This window comes from Gorilla gorilla, chromosome 6 (assembly GCF_029281585.2).
Source record: "Gorilla gorilla gorilla isolate KB3781 chromosome 6, NHGRI_mGorGor1-v2.1_pri, whole genome shotgun sequence".
Taxonomy (NCBI): Eukaryota; Metazoa; Chordata; class Mammalia; order Primates; family Hominidae; genus Gorilla; species Gorilla gorilla.
In genome coordinates, this window is record NC_073230.2 from 27158585 (window position 1) to 27173464 (window position 14880).

Consider the following 14880-nt stretch of genomic DNA (forward strand, 5'->3'; position numbering starts at 1 on the left):
TTTCCCCCCTAATTACTCCAATTTTATAACTTACTAAATTGTTGTCTTACTAAAAATTTTCAAACATATTCAGGACGAGTTATCAAATCAATGTGAATAAGTAGGAACAAGTCTAGCATTCAGATAAAACAACTGGGCTTTAAGGTGATTCAGTGTACCAAATATTTATTTCAAAGAAGTAGAAGACAAAATAATGCCATGAAGTTAGTTCCTACTGCCCAAGCGGAGATTTGGATGAGAAAAGAGTTTAGACCAAACATCTGAAGATCTTTGTTTAGTAAGGAGAGCCAGTGATATTCTGAGTTGAAGATGGGTTGAACTTTTCCATGAATTGTCCAGGAAAAATACCACAAAAAGTCACATAATGTGCAGAATTATCCATTATTTTTCAATTTTGTTCTCACTGTATGATATATAAAATCTATTTTAAAAGTGTTTTTCTACTTAAAAAATAACTATTCATTTCAAGTGCCTGAAGAATATTTTTTAAGAATATTTTTTAAAACTGAACTATGTACTGGCCCCCTGAAATACCTCCATTTCCAAAGGTAGGAATCAGAGCTTACCTTTGGAAGTCACAATGTACAATACAGCTGGAAATAAGCAATTAAACTAAAACAATGAAAGCTTTTAGAAATGTTAACAATACCCTTTTAAGAGGGAAAATACAAACCTAAATATCTATCCTTGGGAAATGAAATAAATTATACACTGAAATTCTGCAAACATTAAAAATAGGAAGACCTCTATATATTCATATGGGAAGACATTTACTATAAAATAGGGTAGACCCAAAAAGTGCAGGTAGTTTGATTCCATATGTCTTAAAACATTTTAAAATTCACTACTTAAAAATCTCTAAAATTACACATGGAATTGACAATAGTGGTTATTTCTGGAAGCAGAATTGCCAAGTGGGTGTGTGTGGTGTGGGGAGGAATAGGGAGGGAGATCAATGACTGGTAGAGTAGGAAGATGTATATACTTTTACTATATGAATTTTTAAACAAATATATATTGATTTTGTAACAAAATATCTACTTTTTGGGAAAAAAAGGCAAAGATGACCCATGTGGTGAATGTATAAAACAAAAGAGATCAAATTTCTGTCATTTTTAAGTATTCTATCCCTGACATACTAAAGTGATAAAAGTGCTTAAAAACCACATTACATATAGGCAAAAAAAAAAAAAAGATGCATTTATTGAAACAAGTGAAAATAATAATATCACATCAGAGGCAAAGTGATACCATTTGAAACTGTGCTTTTTATTTATCAATTTAAAATTATCTGTTGATGCTTTCATTATACAAAGGATTCACTGTTAAATACGACAGATATAGTTAAGGCATAATTCCAGCCCTCAGGAAACTTATTTGGTCAAGACAAATTTGATTAAGAGACAAGCTTTACAAACAGGTAAACAGTTTGAAATAATGCACAGTGTTACAAGTAGAAAAATATTTATTAAAGAAAAATAAGAATTATGGTTATGAAGCATGCACATTTAGTCTCGTCTGGAAAAAGTTTATGCGAAGGTGGTGCCTGAGGTCTTTTACATTAGATAACTTCTTAGTCCTCTGTCAGGTTCTCCACCTGGAATGCCACAGCTAGTTTTTCTTCTCCAAGGGTCAAAATGCTGCTCTTCCAACAACAAGCTTAAACACTAACCATAAAGCATTAAACATTCATTGTTATTTGTACTTATCATTTATACTTGTGTATCTTATAGACAAAACGGTAAGCCCTTAAGAGCAGAAACTGCTTAAAAGTCATTTCTTTATCACTGGTGACTAGTGAGGTGTCTTGCACAGTGAAATGGGTGAATGATAGGAACTGGAGAGAGGGTAAGGGATCTAGTCTAGGCTATAGGGTTTGTATGAGCAAATTCCAAGATAGAAAAGATAGACTAGGTTAGTGCAGCATGTGACAAATGTTTTGAAGAATACATAGTGGACACCATCATCAGTCTTTCTGTGTCAGAAAGAAAGACAAACAAAAAAACAATGAACAAAGTTATGCTATTCTAGGAAAGACAAATGGCCAGATCTGACTTTTCAAAACTACTCACATTGTGCAAAAAGCAGGAACAAATCTAGTTTCAAGTTCAGCATGCCGCTCCCTGTTTAATTCATAAAACACAACTGGCAGAAGTATTACTTGAAGCAAAACAAAAGTAACGTGGGAACTTGCTTATTTGCTAAGCCACAATGTATTTTTCCAGGAATAGCATAAATTTGGCATCTTTCTTAGTGTCTATGGAAAAGGGGTTTAGAATTGTTTCACTAAAAATTAAATTTCTATATTGTCAAACATGATTGTATACTCAAATTTTAAAATGTGAAGGGAACACTTATTAAGCATTTCCTGGGTATGCCACTATATTAAGTCCTGGTAATATGATATAGTTTATTTCAAATTTTTTTCAACTCATACTTCCTTTAAAATAGCACTGACCAAAAGAAAGTTAACATGAGCTTCATGTACAATTTTTAATCTTTTTGTAGAAAAATAAACTGAGAAAGGCTAAAATTGTTTGATTTAAGCCACTATACCAAAACATACTGATTTCACCAATATAAAAATTGAGATAGTTTACATTTTTTGGTACATCTTCAAAATCTGGTATGTATTTTATACTGACAGCACATCTCAATTTGGACAAGCTACATTTCCAGGGCTCAATAGTCACATGAATCTCAATTGTAATCAAGGAGGTTGGCCTGCATCCTTCCATTGTCTAGCACATCTACTTGTAGACAATTGTGAACATCTGCCACTCTGCCAATTCTATATCCCATCATTGTAAGTTCAGATCAACATATACCACTAGCAGAATTTATTCATTACCAAATATTAAGCTGTGAGACCAGCACTATGTCTGGTACTAAATAAATGGCAACAAAAATGCTGACATGGGAGTTCAACCATTCATCCATTTGCAGATACTAACACAGGTAACAGTGAGTGAACAATCCTCCCCCTTTTTTTCATACCACTTAATACAATTATTAATTTTCTTATTTATTGTGTGTATATGCACATCTGTTTCTCTTATGACATGCCACAAGGGAAGGAACTACATCTTGTTTGCCATTGTATCCCTGGGCCTTAGCAGAATGTTTTATACAAAGTAGATGGTCAAGTGTGTGGAAAATGAATACATATGGCCATGCATTGATTACCAGCTTCAACCAGCTTGTCATTTCATTACACTTTGTCAATTAGTCAAGAGACATTCCACATTTTCTCAATGAAAGCAGTGAACAGAACAACTGTTTTCTCTTCAGCACAATATCTTATAGCCCATTCCAATCATTAAAAAGTAATCTGAAATTTCCCACTAGTCAGAATCACATTTATCCTGTCTTCATTAGACTGTCCTCCAACACACAACAAAACTAGAATGGCTGAGGCACAAATGGACAAGTACAAGAAAACAGTCCTTTCCAGCAACCTCTCAGACTTAAGAAGACAAGGACACACATGCACTTGGAAGAAAAGAATAATGAATAGCATTTACCACCACACAGTCAGTACTGGCCTGGCTTTTAAGAGCTGTGAAGACTTCAGAAACTTCTTTGGCAAACCATTTTATGTTAAACAATAGAAATACTGTAGAAGCCATGATAAAGGAAAACCTAAAATTAGTTAATGTCCTGAGTTTTTAAAAAAGCAAAATAAAATAGCATGTACTAAGGTGAAGCCTATTAAAAACACATATAAAATCAAATCATCAAAATCTCAAACTTAACTCATTCTTTAGTAATATAATATTGTATTATAAAGTCCTTTGGCTAGTCTTTACATTGTAGAAATAATTTTATGTAGAGTGCAAAACCTGGAAGAATATGAGAGCTGACAGTGAGAGCAGCTTTTTATTTTGTATAAAATGGTACTTTAACAATACTGGTTTTCCTCAAATTAATTTACAGTCAGTTTTATCATTTTTAGCATATAGAGCCTCCTACTCCTAGTTAAGTATTTTCTGTTTTGTAAACTACTGGCATACTTAACCTTTTCATATCACTGAAAACATTTATTCATCAATTGTATGTAGATCGATCTTTTAAAAACTGAATCGTGTTTAAAATACACTAAAGAAAATTACTTTTCCCTTTTCTTTTTGGTGAGCATTTCAAAGGTGGGGTAAATTCGGCCTCTTCACTGTGTTTTCTTTTCTTTTTTTTCTTTTTATGGTCACTTTGGTAACCACTGGAGTCACTGCCTTGGAAAACAGGGTCCTGGTCCTGAACTTCCTGGTGCTTTTTCTTCTTCTTCTTTTTCTTTGGCTCCTCCTCCCAGATGCCATTCACATTATTAGTATTCTGCAGGGCTGACTCTTCCATTGGAGTGTCATCTGCATCATCCGCTAGCTTTGTGGTACCACTGTCCACTTCATATGTCTCTGGGTCTTTCTTCTTTTTCTTCTTATTAGGTTTTTTAGTAGCTTCCTCAGTGCCATTTTCTGTAACTTCTTCAGAAACTTCAGAGCGCTTGAACTGTAAACTATAAATTAACAGTTAAAAAAATTAACAGAACAATAAGCAAAAAACAAAGAACAAATTGAGATCAAGATATCCCAACAGGCTAAGATTTTCTAAATAATGACTCCAGTACAAGACACATAACCATGGCATAAATTCCAAATATTCTATCCTGTTATCCCTCAACCCACTAAAATATGTATGGGCTGCTGAATGTTAAATTGAAAAATGTTAAATTCTTTCTTTATGAATAATTTCTCCCAGACTGTTTCCACACATAAAAATGACATAAAAATCTTGTCAAAACATGTCTTCCAAGTTTTGGGTTGTTTCAGAAAAATTTGGTCACTGAACATTAAACACCACAATACCTAGGCTTATTAACCAAACCACTGACATCTAATAGAAAATATGATCTGGTATTTATCAAAGCAATGGAGTTTCCAGTCTACTATTTTAATCTTGTTTCAAATAATAGTCCATTGTTCTACGTAGCTGATACTAAGATAGTATTACTTTAACATTGTGAATTATTTTACACCACTAAAATAAAACATGGATCAATGAAGTAGCTCTCTCTCCAGAACTTCAGTCTTATATAGTAGCACTAGGCACATGTACCTAATCAATACCAAAAACATAACTTTAGAAATTCAGTTCCTCAGTCAGACTTAGTCATATTTCAATGCTCAATAGTGAGGCTGCTGTATTATGTATATAAACTGTATTTCTGTCATTACAGAAATTGAACAGCTGTTCCAGAACTTCAACCCATACTCTTGTAACTTTAAGGCAAAACACAGAAAAAATTATTAGCAATAGCAGCATTTTAAGAGTTGTCTCTCTCCTTCTTCTTTAAACTTGGCTCCCATGGAATCAAGCTCAAGATCAGAGTTAATTCTTATAATAATTTCTATACAGAATAATACAGAAATTAAAATATCTGGCACAGAAGATAATAATCAACACAATTTTTTGTGTGTAAAAACAAAGCAGGCCAATAGTTGGGAAGGTAATTGTGCTTTCAGTAGTTTCAAGTTTAGGGGTCAACTTTTAAAAAAAAGTTAACAAAATAGAAAATACTCAGCAAAATTGAGCTATTAAATATTAAAATACAGACCAGTTAGCTAGTCTGTGTTTCAGAATATTTATATGATGCACTGTTACAGATTACTTAAGAGTATTGTTTATATTGACTTTATGGTTTGAAAGCATGAATATTCCTATAAACAGGTATTTTTAGAGAGGCTTATTCTCTTTAAAATTAAAATAAAATCTCTTTAAAATTCAGAATTAAATAGAAATTAAGTACCTAGTGATAATTACGTAATGATAAACTAACCTTGTGATATTTAGTTTTCCCCGAATGCAGAATACTCCAGCAGCATCTGAGTCTAAACGAAATACTTCAAATTCTAGTTCATCACCCATGTTTATCTCCATGGTTTGCCACTGCTCAGCTGACAACTGCTCAGGTTTAGGAATGGAGGCATTGAAACACCCATGTACTAAACAGCCAATGTGGCTAGAAGACACTTTATTAACTATACCCTGGGAAGAAGAAGGAAGAAAGAGCGTAACATAAAGAACACATCCACAAAGTTAAAAGGTGAACCAAACTTTACAAGCTTCAAATAATCTTCAAAGAACAAACATCAAATTAATGGTCTAATTTAATATGGAAAAAGTTTACCTCAATTAAAACTTACCACATGTCATGCCAAAACATCACTTTAGAATACCACTGGGTTTTGAGAAAGCTCAAACTTTATTATATAAGTAATTGCACATTAACTGTCTAACTGGGCATATTAACTTTCTAACTGGATAAACTAACCTGCCCCCGCCACCCTGTCCAAGAAAAAAACCATCTAAACTCCGCACTGCAGGATTCCTTAGGGAGGAGATTATTACTCTTTAGCTACATTGAAACCAAGCAAACCCCATATAACCTCTAAAAAGACCTCATATGCGTTTTATAACTGGGATCCATGTTACGTTTCTGTAAATAGACCAAATTTCAAAGCTTAAAAATGCATTCTTTAATTATTTAATTTAGCATGATGCAAGCATTCCATTAGAAGACGGCTTACCCTTCAAATGTAAATATTGACCATGACTATTTTTTGGCTAAATCACGAAAGTATTATTAGAAGCTTTAAAACTAAAACAAAAGTATGTGCTATATGATTTTAAGATGAGACTTTGTATAAAACTTATTTTTCTTCTCAGGGTCAATATATACAAAGCATATAAATGAGACTCAGAAATATTAAAAATTCACATTTTCTGAATTATAAAACTGCAAATAATGCTGACGTGTATACAATGCTGTTTAACATCAGCAACCCTTTACGCATGTGACAGAATAAAACTTCCCTATCTGGTATGATCAGAAGTCTAGTGTTCCCACTGGTAGTTTCCAGATGGTCTAGATAAACAAACTGGTACAGCTATAAAATAAAAGATTATTCAGTAATAAAGATAAATAAGTTCTCACCATAGAAAGACATAGCGAAACCTTAAATGCATATTGCTAAGTGAAAGAAATCAATTTGAAAAGGATACATACTCTATTCTTCTTCTTTAAAAAGGCAAAACTACGGAAACAGTAAAAAGATCAGTGGTTGCCAGGGATTACAGGGAACGGAGGGAAGAAGGGAGAAATGAATAGGTGGAGCACAAGCGGTTTTTAGGAGAGGAAAACTTCTGTATCATACTATAATGGAAGATAAGTTGTTGGGATTCACTCAGGATAGTGGCAGAAATATTAAAGGGAAATATTAGGGAAAGTTATAGGGAATAGTCACATACCTTTTTGGAAGGCCAAAAGGTTACATAGCTTGTAATAGCTGAACAGGCCGAAGACAGCCGGTTCTTACCTTAGAGCATTAAGTTTAGAGTAAATACTAGGGACAATAGAGGCTTCCCCAGTTAAGTCTGTTTACCCTACCTCCGTTAACTAACCTTTAAGTCAGATGGCCCTCTGCGGGGGCAGGGGGAGGTCGACCAGGGATATTGCCCCCAGTGATATTTACTTTAAACCTCGGTACCTGAGCTTTAATCACTCATAGAACTACTCGCTTAACCATGTTAATTATCCACAAGTGTGTGGACTCAGAGCTTCTGTTGTTAATTGTATACTAAATAAATGCCTGGAGTGTGAACTGCTCAGGGCCAGCGGCAGTGACAAACCTCTTGGTATGTAGGCAGTCGGACACTCAGCAGTACTGGCAAAACAGAATATCTGTGTGTCAGTGTACGTTTCATTCATCCATCTTTTAGGTCAAGGTCTGCAGGCAGACCCCCGCAGCTAATGCCCTCTTGTGAGGAGCAATACCTCAATAAATGCCATGACACATTTGTGGAAACTCATAGAATGTACAACACAAAGACTGAACTCTAATGTAAACTACAGACTTTACTTGATAATAATGTATCAATATTGGCACAAAAATTGTAACAAATGCACCATACTAATGCAAGTTAATGTTGATAATAGGGGAAAGGGGGTGGTTATATGGGAACTCTATACTCTCCAATTTTTCTGGAAACCTAAAACTGCTGTTAAAAATATATCGATTTCAGAAAATCAATGAAAGAAAAGGTTTTTTAATATATGAATCCAGAACAACGGGAAAGCTACACGAAGGACAGAGTGGATCTCAAGGCCTACCTCACACTACACACAAAAATTATTTGAGAATGATCACAGACTTAAATAGAAAAGCTAAAACTAAAAGCTTGTAGAAGTCGACAGAACAGTATCTGCACAACTTTTTGGCAGACAAATTTCTTTGATAGGGTCCAGAAAGCAATAGTCATAAACATATAAAATGATAAATTGGACCTCATCAAAATTAAAAGTAACTGTTCATCAAATAATACCATTACAAGTTAACAGACAAGTCACAGATTGGAAGAAAATATTCAAAATACTTATCTGAAAAGAATTCATTTTAAGATTAAAAAGAACTGCTGTAAGTCAATAATGAAAATACAAAAACCCAATTAAAAATGGGCAAAATACTTGAACAGGCCCTTCTTACTGAAATATATGAAAATTGCTTATGAGGGAAACGGAAATGCAAATTAAAACCATAATGAGATACTACTATATGCCCATCAGTACAATTAAAGGACAACAGCAAATGTTAATAATGATACAGAGTAAATGGAAGTATTGAATGGGAAATCAGTCTGACAATGGTTTTATATAAATACCCCGTGAACTAGCTCTTCTACTTCTAGTTATTTACTTAAGAGAAATGAAAATGTATGTTTTCATTCATATGTCTGAAAATATATGTTTTCATTCATATGTCTGAAAATATATGTTTTCAATAGCTTTATTCATAAAAGCCCCAGCCTGGAATCAATCCATCAATGAAGACAGATAATTATATTGTGATATAGTCATATAACTGAATACCATGAGCAATAAAAAGGAACAAACTACCAATACACACAACAGCATGGATGAAACTCAAAAACATGCTGATCAAAAGAAGGCAGATGTTAAGAATGTATAATGAATAATTCCATTAATATGGAATTATAGAATAAGCAAAACCAACTTATGATAAAATCAGAAGAGTAATTATATCTGCAATAAAGAGAGGGAATTGGGCCAGGAAAGGGCATGAAGATCCTTTCTAAGGAGATGGAATGGTATACAGACCTGACAAAATTCACTGAACTGAACAATATGATCTGTGCATTTTATTATATGTAAATTTTGTCTCACCAAATATTAATAATAATAATTGAAGAAAAAGTGGGTGGTCAGAAATATTTGAGGACTGGATCTTGTAGTAGATAGATTAAAAGGGATATTTTTCATTTCATACTTTTTCTACAATCTGTTATTTCCATGTACATGTATATATATTATTTCCGTGTATGTGTGTGTGTATTTTTACAGACAGGGTCTCACTGTTGCCTAGGCTGGAATGCATTGGCGCAATCATAGCTCACTGCAGCCTTGAACCCCTGGGCTCAGGTGATCCTCCTACCCCAGCCTCCTGAGTAACTGGGACTACAGATGCATGTCACCATGACTGGCTAATTTTTTATTTTGTGTAGAGATGAGGTCTCACTATGTTGCCCAGGTTGGTCTTAAACTCCTGGCCTCAAGTGATCCTCCTGCCTCAGCTTCCCAAAATGCTGTGATTGTAGGTGTGAGCCACTGTGCCTGGCCTACGTGTTTATATTTAAAATAATAATTTACACAAAGTAGATGAAAGTTAAGTTTGTTAATTTCCAAATACAAATCTACTGCCAACTTTAGTAGTCCAGTTATAAGATTCCAGTTTAACAGGCAAAGGATACTACTTGTATTAATTTGATATTGAAAAATGAAAAAAATTGGAAGCGCCTTGTGGGTTTTGTCATGGTTAAATTGATCTATATTTTTATGAACAATATCAAGGGTTAGTTAACAGTTCTGATCTATTAAAATATTTATCAGCTAAGGAAAAGAACGTATACACACACATACAAGTATACATACGAACATGTGTATACACACAGAGAACTGCTGGAGGAAGAGAGGAGAAAGTAAAGAGTAAAAAAGGATCTATTTCAGCAGATTTCGTATCAATATCTGCATTTCCAGCTTATGAAAAACTGGAAGACCTTTCCCACAGAGCTTCCATTTCCAAGGCACAGACTGGCTGCCCTGTCCTCTGTCATTGATAAATTTTCATTACTGCCTGGCCCATTTGAATTTATGTTTCATATACTGCTATATTCTTTGAATCCTTTATAAAGAAATAGTATTTGTGTAGAATTGAGAACTTTTGAAATAATAATGATAATTGATTTTTTTGTCCTTAAAATCATTCTGCTACTATGAAAAGAATAAAGTGGATGGGACATATATTGTGTGCATGTATGTGTTTTAGGAGGATATTCAAAAACTTACCTACGTTTGAATGATACAAATTAATTTTTCCTTAAAAATAATATTTACTCACAATAGCAATTTATTTGAGTCCCAAGGTATATATTATCTCTTAAAATGTTCCAAGTTACATAATTATAGAATTATACAAAGGGAGCTAGAAAAAAGTGATACACATACCATAAGCTTTTGCCCCGGTTCAGGGCAAAAAATAACAAAATCGGCTTCAATGTTAAGATGAATGTGTCCTTGATCATCATAAATATCTCCAAGCTCTCCCACAACTTTGATGTTATCATATGCAATAGGGACACCTAAAAGGCTGTAAAAAGAAAAAGTTGAAAATGATATCTTTTATCGTCTTTTATTTATTTATTTTTTTGGAGACAGGGTCTTGCTCTGTCACCCAGGATAGGGTGCAGTGACATGAACAGGGCTCACTGCAGCCTCGACCTCCTGGACTCAATTGATCCTTCTGCCTCAGCCTCCCAAAGTGCTGAGATTATAGGTGTGCACCACTGCACTCTTTCAAACCAGGCCATTTTCATACTGATTAGATATTCTATCCAAAACTTACGCATCTCCTAAATACACCACCTATGTCAAAAACAATAGTATATGATTAGTCTGTAACAAGGTAGTCCCATTTCACCAATGGATTCTGATGTGTTGGCTAAGTTAAAATGATGACTCAAGATACACAAAAACAAAATGCTCAATTAATGCATTAGCAGTAAATCAACTCTTCTGCCCTGGCCAAGTCCCATTCTTTCTATCCTAGCATGACTATTTGAATTCTTCACGTTATACTAGGATAGAAAGAAGGGACTTAGCAAAGAAAATGTGTATCTCTGTGGACATGACTGAATAAGAGGCAATTTTGGTATTATTCACCATTACTGAATTTCAGTACTTGATGGCGTATAACAAGGGAAGCATTACGGTTAAAGCTGAAGCCCCTGAATTTTAAAGTCAATGACTTAATAGAGAAAATCCCAAACTTCAACTGTCGATAGTAAATGCAAATGTTAATACAACTACATTATTTAGGAACTGACTGACACTTTAGTCTACAAATGTAACAGTCAGGATTAAGGGACAACTATTTTTCAAACTGTTATTTCTTAGTTTTTAAGGAATTATAACTATTAAGGAGAAAGACCTAGTGGTGGGAGGCGGAGGGTGTGGTGAGCTGAGATCTCAGCACTGCACTCCAGCCTGAGCGACAGAGGGAGACTCCATCTCAAACAAAGGAACAAAAAAACAACAAAACAAACAAAACCTGGTGGCTTCATTACCACACCCACTACTTGTTGGAGAAAACTTCCCTGACTCCCCCAGGCAAAGCTGAAATCATTCCTCTACTCCTATAGGCCAACTTTCTCACTGTTCTTAATCTAATTGTATTGAACCTATCTGTATATATGTTTGAATTTCACACATGACTCTAAGGCCTTTGATAGCAAAGAATATTTTTTGTTGAACTCAAACTTCTAACAATTCACATAAAATAAGGGAAAGAATTTATCCCTAATAGATGTTGTTTAGTAAAACAGCCAGAAGCCACAGAAAATACACTTTAAGAACTACCAAATTAGGAAAATCCTAACTCAGAGACTTACTCGGGAAAGCAATCTTCTGAGGTTTTAATTTCCACATGTGACATTCCTAAGCTGGAATCATCCTATCACTAAGACAATGTTAGGGACACAGAAGACAGAAAATAGGAAGAAAAATTAACTGCTATACTAGACAGAAAAACAAATTATCAAGACTTTATTTCCTCTAATCAAAGCCTTGTCTCACAAGTATCAGAGAGTGATTCTCAAGTGGAAGGAGGGCTGTGGTCCCCTGGTGGGAGGGGGGACATTTGGAAATTTGTGATACTAGTCATGGTTATCACAAACTTTGCAGAAGCCAGGGAAAAAAAGAGTCTGTCATGTACAGGACAGTCTGATACAATGAGGAAATGTCCTTCGCTCTGACTTTTGAATAAAAGGACAAATCTATTTACAAATAGCTAGGCACCTAATTTAACTCTTAAAACACATCAACACAAAGTCATCTTTGCACAGTTTTAATATATATTAAAATTTTCAGGAACTTAGCAGTATATAAATTCAAGGGGGATTTTGTTAAAAGTCATCAGATATGTGAACACAGGCACCCAACACTATATACTTTTTCCTCCTTCACTTTTGTTTTTCAGATACCATCCTAAATAGGTATCAGGGCAAGGTGGTAGCCTCACTTCAGTTCTTTAATACTATATGTTCAATGTTTTGTCCCTTATTAGTAATGCATAGTTCAAAGTGTGGTGCCTGATTTGCACCTGAATAAACAGCATACCCAAGTAATATGGAAGGAGTGGTGTCCAGATCTGTTCAGAGCCACTCTGCGTGATTTCCCCCCTAGCCTGTCAAGTGCAGGCAGTACTGGTTACAGAAAACAAGATAGTTGCTTGTGTTTCCAAATGTTATGACTACTTTGTATATCCTTCAATCTCTCAAATCCATCCTCTCTAATCATTTTCTCTTGGACAATTATAACATTATCTTAATTCCTCTCCTTGTCCACTTTCTCATCCTATTTGGTAGCTAACCATTAAGTCAATGTTGTTTCTTAAACTGCAAATCTGATATGCCAGGGACTGCAGAGAAGTACTACTTTCTCAAAAGTGTGCCAAGTCTCAGGGTTAAAAGGACTGAGAGGACGGAGCACTAACCCTGCTTAAGAAAACAGAAACACAAAAGGAAAAACAACAACAACCCCACCTTACCCCCAAAATAACAAAAACTGGCAATGGCAGGAAGGGAAAAGCAAAATGGCCATCCTCTCTGAGTCATCTTTGACCCCCTGCCCTCCTCTCCAATGGCATCCAATGCCTTTCCCCTGACATAAACCTTATTCTACTTATATAATAGATACAGTTCTCTGGGCAAAGCATAGCAGTTCACATCCAGTATCCGTTTGTTTATGCCTCTCTCTTTGCCTGGAATGTTACCATGTTAAAGTATCCTCTTCAATCAAGTTGTTCTCAAAGGTCCCAAGATCCAAATTCTACACTCCTTATCTTATTAGATTTCTGTCAAATTTTAACACTTTACTATTTATTGGCTTGTATTTGTATCTCTACTACAGCTTAAAGCTCCTTGAAACAGAGATTTTTTGTTTTTGTATTTCAAGTGTTCGGTATATAATATAAACATACAAGAAGTGTATATTGGTGCTTGGAAGAATCTGTAGATTCTAGACATGCGTGGAGGTCCAGGATCCCTTAAGAAACTGATAAAAACTTCTGATGCAGTGCCCAAGGAACTTCACATAGGAATTCCTGAAGGGCAATCATGAATCCCTAGGGGATCCATTCACTCTAGTTTTAGAACCCCGCTTTTGAACCAAAGTACAGTCCAGAGGAATACTAAAGCACATGCCCGCGCCCCCCGCCCCACACCTCTGTAATTCTAAGTTTTCAAGTCACTTTTGAATACCGTAATATAAATGCATACGTTTTGGTTTTTTCTCTCCCAAAAGCAACAGGCTCACTAGTTCGACTGAATAAATCTTAAAAACAACAAAATCCCGCTAAACTAATGGCATTTTCATAATCCCCAGATCAGGCCCAAGAGAAGAGAAAATGGGGCAATTACCACAGCGAAATCCAACACAAAAAAGGTCCTTCATGTTTTACAAATAGAACGGTTGTACTAATGCTTCATATGCTATCTTCTATGGAATGAGAATCTACTCAAGCACTGCAAACCAAATTTTTATTGTCAAATGAGAAAACATCACCCGTAAGGGGATAAATGAAACGTTGAATGCCAAACAGAACTGGGCCCACTAGGTCTCCAGATCCCTGGTCTTTTCCTACCCCTACACCAGGGTTCTGGAGCAAGAATCTCCACTCCCTCCGCCCACACCTGAACTTCATCTTTAAGTTTTCTTCTCTATCTATGAAAGGGACCCTGTATAGATCTTTACCAGAGCGGTACTGGCCTTGAGGGACGGATCGCGACTCTAGAAATCCACGGGGCTAAGCTCTGGGGTGGGGGGGGGGGGGGGCAATGCGACCTTTGCCATTTGCCCCTTTCTGCTGCGTCGTCAGCACATCCACCTGCTTTACTTCCCGTGCACAAAAGAAGGAACAGGCAACGAGATCGGTACCTCTCAGAATAGCGAAGGAGCTCCGCATCAAGCTGTTCTCGAATGCCGGTGCGTTTCCTGTTAAGGTAGCGGGGCGACAGCGCGATGTGCCTTTGGTGCGGCCCGGCCACCAGGCATGAGTAGCGACTGTTCACCAGCGCACAAGCAGCGGCATAAGTCGGCAACTCTAGACAAGGCAGGACGCCAGCCTGCCCTACCAGAGACCCATTAGAAGCCGCCGCTGGCCGCGGCGCCTCTGAACAACCTGCAGCCATGCTGCTTGCAAGGTTCCCACGGCGCGCGCCGTTGACGCAAGCACAATCCCCTGTCCCCGACGCTCG

The 14880-nt window shown here is 35.9% G+C and overlaps 1 protein-coding gene across 1 annotated transcript; it reads right to left on the reverse strand.

Moving 5' to 3' along the window:
* Positions 1 to 1248: 1248 nt before the first annotated feature.
* Positions 1249 to 14880, reverse strand: POLR1F (RNA polymerase I subunit F). Its single transcript, XM_004045145.5, has 4 exons — positions 14561 to 14880; positions 10574 to 10715; positions 5831 to 6039; positions 1249 to 4510 (listed from the first exon to the last, which is right to left on the reverse strand). Exons 1-4 carry the CDS (start codon positions 14812 to 14814, stop codon positions 4099 to 4101), a joined length of 1017 nt encoding a protein of 338 aa, XP_004045193.1. The 5' UTR covers positions 14815 to 14880; the 3' UTR covers positions 1249 to 4098.

Excerpts from the sequence above, each read along its gene's own strand:
- POLR1F (XM_004045145.5), bottom strand. The coding sequence starts at position 14,814 with ATGGCTGCAGGTTGTTCAGAGGCGCCGCGGCCAGCGGCGGCTTCTAAT. Across the intron at positions 10,716-14,560 it reads CTCCTTCGCTATTCTGAGAG|CCTTTTAGGTGTCCCTATTG; the intron begins GTACCGATCTCG and ends TTCTTTTTACAG. Across the intron at positions 6,040-10,573 it reads AACCGGGGCAAAAGCTTATG|GGTATAGTTAATAAAGTGTC; the intron begins GTATGTGTATCA and ends TCTTCTTCCCAG.